The sequence below is a fragment of the Rhagoletis zephyria genome, unplaced genomic scaffold (assembly GCF_001687245.7).
Source record: "Rhagoletis zephyria isolate East Lansing unplaced genomic scaffold, Rhagoletis_zephyria_1.1 Rzeph_scaffold_17187, whole genome shotgun sequence".
Taxonomy (NCBI): domain Eukaryota; kingdom Metazoa; phylum Arthropoda; class Insecta; order Diptera; family Tephritidae; genus Rhagoletis; species Rhagoletis zephyria.
The window spans coordinates 3,231-11,109 of NW_016174248.1; the positions used below are offsets into that span (position 1 = coordinate 3,231).

General features: G+C 34.1%; 1 protein-coding gene across 1 annotated transcript; it reads right to left on the bottom strand.

Moving 5' to 3' along the window:
* Nucleotides 1–4,560: 4,560 nt before the first annotated feature.
* Nucleotides 4,561–6,918, bottom strand: LOC108379722 (uncharacterized protein At4g17910-like). The gene is made up of 2 exons (XM_017636078.1): nucleotides 5,818–6,918; nucleotides 4,561–5,639 (listed from the first exon to the last, which is right to left on the bottom strand). The coding sequence occupies exons 1-2, from the start codon at nucleotides 6,665–6,667 to the stop codon at nucleotides 4,957–4,959; spliced, it is 1,533 nt and encodes a 510-aa protein (XP_017491567.1). The 5' UTR covers nucleotides 6,668–6,918; the 3' UTR covers nucleotides 4,561–4,956.
* Nucleotides 6,919–7,879: the final 961 nt, after the last annotated feature.

Consider the following 7,879-nt stretch of genomic DNA (forward strand, 5'->3'; position numbering starts at 1 on the left):
CGCGCTAGTTCGTTCAATACTGCTTTGGACAACTGGCCTTAATAAAGCAAATAAAAGAAAATACAAGAACACGCGTTTATTTTAATCGAAGCACTGCAATTTTGTATGCGACTCTCGTCCGGATTATCGGACAGGTCCATATAAAGGAGTGGTTACGGTCGCTACCAAAAATTATTAGAATTCGTTGGCTTAGCCAATCCTATGCACTACAATCTAGGGAAAAGCAAGTACAACATTTCAATATTCAAAATATATGTATTTTTTCTTTTTAAACAATAAACACTAAAGCTTAAAGGAAAAATAAATTAACATCAAAATTATATTATTATTAATGAGAAAAAATTTATTAAATAGTATAAAATTAAAAATTCCAAATATAATAAGCGCCTAAAAATTAAATAAAATCGAAAAAAATATTTTTTTTAACAATAAACTAAAAATTAAATCTACATCTAAAAAATCTACATTAAAAAATATACTAAAAAATTTATAAAATAAGTTTCTTAAAACAAAATTATATTAAGACCACATTTTTTTTTTTTTTAAGACAATGAAAATTAAAAATTAAAAGAAAAGTAAATAAACAAAAAAATACATTAAAAGATAAAAGAAAATAGTAAAATAAATTTCTAAAGTTTAGGCGATGTTAAAAAAATATTTTTCTTTTTCAAACTAAAAAAAAAAGAAAAATTAACTTCCCAAAACTAATTAAAATAATTTTTTTTTAAGCAATGAAATTAAAAATTTAAAAGAAAGCAACTGTGGAGACATCATTCCACCTGCTCATTGAATGTAAGGCCTTATCGAGGCGACGTCTATACAGCATAGGCTCAATGTGGAGCTTTGCTGAGCACATCCTACAGTGCATCTCGTGTCAGGGTTGTCGATTTGGCTGTTGGTTGTCGCGAGCACCCCGCCCTCTTTCCAGACAGGTTTTGGTCACTTCTAAGTTTAGCCGGGAGAGATAAGTAGCTTTTTAGTCTGTGGTACTACCTGAAACGACAATTTTGTTTTCTCGATGGTAATGGGCGGCAGTCGACTTGGATTCATCGTGACGGTATGAGATGGCAGCCTATACATACCTATAAAAGAGAAGATTTCCCCACTGCCTGTAGTTGGGTCTGACCAAAGTGAGAGGGATGTTAGCGAGTGGCATGTGAAAAGGTGGTTCTTGTCATTGGGGGAGTATCTGGATACTAATTGGTGATATCAGGGTTAAGTCTGGATAAGTAGATTTTTAGGTGGCTACGATATCCTGAGTAACGCGGGTCTCTCGTGGCAATCGAAGCTATCTGTCTGGGATATGTGTTGATTGGGCTCCGGTCAGGACATTCAGAGGTCGAGAGTCGACTCTCTATTTATAGTCTCTAGAGCTGGCTGAGTTGTTGTGAAGAGTTTAGGGCACAATAGACCTACGGGTCGCAGTGGTTCTCTATCTTATCTATCCACAGGTAGGATTTGGACGCCGCTGGTGCTCAGGCGACATCAGAAGCCATCCTGTCGCTGTCCGGAGTGCGGCGTTCTTACACGTATGCAGCTTTGTCCACTGCGTCTAACTAGGCCCCGGCGACCAAACAGACGCAGCATAGTTCAGATCCAGCTGACCGATTACCTTGCATGTGGCGAACAACGTTTCTTTGTCTTTGCCCCAGGTACGGCCGGCGAGCGACTTGAGGACTTTGAAGGGGCTCTATACTTTATTAACGATGGCGGTCGTGTGCGTGGAGAAAGAAAGCAGGTAGGACACCACTCTGTGAAAGCCCTTGATTAATGCTGCTAGGTTTTGAGGTTTGATCTCGGAAGATTACTGACGACGGTCGATCACTCCTATAATTCCCCGACCATCGATATGCACATCATGGCGCCTGCTGTGTGTATTTCTGCCTTGAAAAAGCTTCTAATAAAATCGATTTGCCGTTTGAACGCGGCTTAAAACCGTAGGCCCCACCTGTTGTGTAGCAAAATCAAGACGCATACCACAAAGCCAAGGAGAAGCTCAGCCAAACATTAGCAAAAAGTAGAACCGGCAAACATTTATTTTTATTTTTTAATTTAGTTCAAGCCTGGTCTCCTTGGCCCACGATCTGGCCAGGATAATTGCGATTTCTGGTAGTGAGGAAATTGGAAACAACAAATTTTTATTTTACTGCAAAAGTAAAATGCATCCAGTGTTATTGTTTTCACATTTGTTCGGAAAGAACCATCTTTAACCCTAGAAGTACTTTCTTCGTCGAATCGACAAGAGAAATAAAATATACCCATTCAAGTGAAGAAGGGTGTATATTTTTATATTCTTTTATCTCCACACCGTTGTTTATGAATAAATTTGGTATACAATTTCATACATAAAGCTTATGAAGCTTATCAGAAATAGTTTTTATGCCACCGATAGTGGCTGATAAAATATCGATCAGCTTTGAACAAACATGGCTAATCTCCATACATACGTGGTACTAAACCACTAAATATTCGCATTAAATTAACTTTTTTTTTTGTATACATGTATGTAGGTAAATTAGGGTGCATCACTCTCCATATACAAAAATTTGGCACTGTTTTTCCATCGGTAATATAAAATGTTTCATATTTTAAGACTTTTGCCAAAATATTACGGAAAAATATAAAGATTTACGTGAGTTGGACCTATGTGAAAACAGCTCGATTTTTTTTATATATAAAATAATTTATTTTTTTCTAAAAAATCACGGCAAATGATGGAAGAATCTAAATAAAAATATTTAAAATAATTTTTATCGAGGATGTATTTTCGAACCGGTCTAATTCGCGACAGTCGAGTCTAAGTAACCCAGATTTATATCTGGTCAAGGACTGTCACTCAAGCAATACTCCCCAAAAACTTTTTGGGGAACTTTTAAATGAAAATACTTTATGCTGTTACAACAACAACGCAAATTTTAATATTTTTCCGGAATATTTTCTCGAAAGTCTTAAAATATAATAAATTGAAAAGTTCCGGTGGAAAACCGCATTATTTTTGGTCATGCACCCTAATGTATGTATGTACATGTTAAAAAAACTTAAGTTTAAAATTTTTCACAAAGAAATTTAGGTATTCACACATTTACGATTATTAAGTTATCTGACTAATGACCGTTTTCTGAAGTAACCTGTAAATTTAAAGCTCACTTTATATTTAAAGGTTGCATTAAAATGTATGACTGCGTCTAAAGTAAAGCATTTTATTATGTGTTTTAAATTGGTTTACAACCAAGAAACATTCATACGTACGTCGAAAACCGATAAGAGAAATGCTTAATTTTAGACATAGTTTTTTATTTTTCATCCAACCTTTGCATTAAATTTTATGATTGCGTCTAAAGTAGGGCTGTGCGATTATTCGATTACTCGAGCAAGTTGGTTAATCAATTATTCGGTTAATCAATTACTCGAGTAATCAAGAATTTGATTACTCAAAACGATAATTAATCGAGTTACTTGAAATATGATTACTCAAAAAAAATAATTTTGCTTGTTAAAAGAGTTTGCTTTGGAAAATGCTTATTTTCTTTTCTACATTCTGTATATGAAAAAAATTTTTTGTTTTAATTTTCGAAAACAGAAACGTTGTTTTCAAAATATCAAGGAACTTTAGCTACTTTATACATATGTAAAGAGTTGAAATGTTGATTACTCATTTTACTCGAAATGTTGATTAATCATAAAGAAAATTACTCAAATATTTTTGTTTTTGGTTAATCAAAAATCTTGATTACTCGAGTAACTGAACTTTTGAGTAATCATAATTTCCAATTAATCGAATAATTGAGTTATTTACTTTATGATTAATTAAAATTTTGAGTAATCAATTAATCGCACAGCTCTAGTCTAAAGTAAAGAATTTTATAATCGGTTTCAAATTGACTTACAACCAAGAAACATACATATGTCAAAAACCGATAATAGAAATGCTCAACTTTAGATATAGCTTTATTTTTAATCCAACCTTTAAATATAAAGTGAGCTTTAAAGTTAAAGGTTACTTCAGAAAACGGCCCTAAATATATGATGTATTATTCGTCAGTATAAAACCTACAAAATTTCTTCTGAATTTCTAATTTAATTAGTTTTTTTTTTTTAAATAGTAAAGCCTAGACACCAGATACCACACGATCCATGCAATTCAGTACGAAGCTAAAGGTCAAAAAATAATTTACCAATTTATGGCCCGCGTAGGAACTACATTAGATAGTAATTTAATTGTCATTTTTCTAATCAGTTTATGGAGTAGTCAAGTGTTTTATTAGACATTGAGAGTTAATGAATAAAATCGATGGCACATTTATGTATGTATGTATGTATGTATATGTCTCTATGAACTCACATAGTACGCCACATCATATTTACTTCATTATAGATACAACCTCTAAATTAATATATTTATAAGTCCATGAGATTCTGTGTAGCTGTGTTACGTATACCGTTGTAGTTATAACTACAATATATTGATTTTTAGAATAACGATGATGGTGGATGTAAATGAAGCACAGTTTTGTCAAAATTAAACTTCTTATTTTAACCATTATCACTTCTTAAAAAGCTTTTAGTAGTTTATTTTTACAAAAGCATGTATAACAAGATCAATAACTAAATATATTTAAATGCCTTACAACTGAAAGATAAAGTTAACGGTGAATAAAACCCACCAAAACTCACTGTTGAATTTTCCAAATAATTAAAAGGATATCTACTTTAATAAGTCGAGCTTAAACATTAAAAGCATAGTAAAACTGTTATAAAATCTAATCAACTGAGACCATGTATTGCATTTTCATAAATGCTTCTGTGTGAAAAAATACATATACGCTCAAAAAGTATGTATTCTAACTTATTGCAGTAATATGTTCATTTACGTTTCAAACGTTTAATTCTAATGTGATAAGAAGTCAATTTTTGTACACGCATAAATAACTAAATAGTATAATAATACAAATTCAATTATGCTATTCGAATTTTAAGACGATGGAGTACATAAACGAAACCTGTCGTGATTAACATATAACTATTTAATATAAGCAGACTTTCGAAGTCACTTCGTTTTTTTGGTTGCAGAAATATATTAACTGCGCCAGTGAGCACATTAGACAATAGAAAAAATACAAGCCCATTCATGTTAACCGCCTCCACTAGCACAGGCAAAGTATTTGCATTGCATGTCGTCACCTCTGTAGAATTATCCAATCCTTCTACTTCGCTACTCTCGTTCACTGCTTTTCTATCATAGTTAGAACATAATGAATTTAAAATCAAATGAAATACCATCGTAAAGAGGAAAGTCATTGTTAGGGCAACAGCCAAAATCCATATGACATAGCCGTAATTGCAGGTAACTCGCGCAATTGAAACTGTAAAAATGCATCCAGCAACCAAGAGCCACATTCCAATGTTTACCACACCTAATACTTTTAATTTATTTATGAACACTCGGTAGCTCAGAACTTTGTCTTCAAGACGAAGACACTGCCCAATATATATGGATAACAAATAGAGTGCTATGAAACCTGGTAGTGAACAAATACCCTCACGATTGGCTCTGAGCAGTGTGTCGCGTGGTATATCTGAATTCATGACGAAGGTAGACACGGTATGCTGAAGTCCATATTCGTGAAGTGCTAGAAGAGCTGCAATGATATTTAAAATCCAAAATTAGAAGATGAGGCGTAATTTAAAGAAAACTAAATTCAAAGAAATTCTTAACAGCAGAACTTAAAATTTGTTAAGTTTTTTTTAGTTATTTGTGTACGAAAAAATTGTTAGTTGAGAGCTTTTCTATATTAATGTCACTGCAATATTACTCACCTGAACCAGCTATTAAATGTGTGAATCTATGTCTAACAAGTCCACTAATAAGGCAGCCAAACAACTTTGTAAGACCCAATGTAAAGAAGGCATTCATATGTACGCCATATTCATGTTCATCTTGTTCGTAATTAATTAACATTATGACCAGGGTACGCATGAGACCCAACACCAGCAACGGTACGACAGTCCATAAAGTTTGCTTAAGATGTGCAACTTTCGTGGGTGGTCGTGAGACAGTGCCCATTGCAAAAACGAATAACCCAATACCAACATCCATTAGGCCAACACCATAGCGACGCGTTTTTCGAAAATGTTTTGGAAACATTTCAAAATCCACAGCGAGTATGCATAGCGCCGTAAGCAGGTTGATAGTTGCACGATCAAGTGTTAATACAAATGGACGGCTGCCACCCAAATTGTACGTCCGATTTTGCTTTTTCTTTGCATAAACCACATATAATGCGGCCAACGAAAAGACGCACAAAAATATCATCACATAGCCAACATAGCTGTTGAGCACATTCACAATTAGCACTGTTGGTACGACGATCAACACAAACTCAATAAGAAATCGGCATACAGCATGCGGAGGAACTCTTTTTTCAATCGCTTGCCCAACAATTCGCGCAATTGCAAAGAAATATACAACCGGCGCGATTGTCCACAGAATATGCCACACATGTGCGAAGGTTTCCCATGACTTTCTATCATAAATATCAGCATGCCCCGTATATGATGTCCGATTCAAAATCATATTCAAAAAACGTTGCTTTTCCGAACAAAGGTACTGTGATTCTGTCGTGCCAGTGGCGCAGAACTCACTGCCTATTCCTTCAAGCGGTTCCATGGCGATCGCTGATAATAACTCTTAGTAAACTTTGATTAGTATCATTAAAGGGGAGATAATAATGCTTTTATACTTTAACGAAATCAACGGATAATCAGTTTGTTGATAAGATATATAGCGCGTAATAGCTTATATCGACCAAAATAGTGGACGCTGGCCAATCCAGGAGTTTGATAGCAAATCCACAACACAAAAAAAAATGTAAACGAAAACAGCTGATGTGTAGTTTGACAGCACGGTGCTACCGTATGCGAAAATTCACAGCGGTGGGTTTGCCACATGCAGCGAAAACATGAAATTTTAATTAAACATTAGTGGTATTCNAATGCAAAATAAAAGAAATCTAGATCGGCGATCACTGAAACGTAGCTAGCAACTGTATACTCGAAAAAGCAATGTTGCCACTTTTTCTCTTTAAACCATGTTCGAATCGTGGAAATTTTGGAAGATCACAGGGTTGCTTTTAGCATTTAGATTCTTAATGCAAAAATGGAGTTGCATTTAGTTGCATTTAGGTGACGAATTTTGTATGTATAAATGTACATTTAGAGTAGCATTTAGAGCTAAATGCGCTAAATGTGCTTTTACGCGTAAGCAAAAACAGCCCATAAAACTTCTGACTAGGAACAGTTGCTCATTTACTCTCTCAAATGTGTTCCCACTTACAGGTTTTATGTCAATAGGAACGACTTCCTGTAAGTTCTGACTAAATCCTGTAAACCGGACTGCTATTGGAACAGACCAACTATTTGCGAATTATCAGTGGAACAAAACAAACAGACGGGATAATAATTGAACCAGATCTCTATCAGGATCATATCGTTGTTGAATTTGCGTGCAAAATTTGTATGCGGATCCCGATTATTGCCTAAGAAAACATAGCTAGAGTTGCGACAGAGTTGCATTGTCTTCAGTTTAACAAGTTTATTCAGTGAAATCGCTGGATAAATTTATCAGAAATGTGTAAACGAGTTTCCTTACAAATTTTGACAGTTCATTTATAAGGTTTACACAATTATAAGTTTTAACGGTTTACAATGCATTTATAAAGTTTGATGAATACCCTTATTAAAATGCTATAAAATAAAACTTTTGAAATACTGTTTATAAAGAAAATTAAAGATAACAGTTACAGAACTGTATACAATGCTCGTTGCATTATTCATTTTCCATTCGTAGAAAATTTTAGATTACACTGGACCACAAATTTCA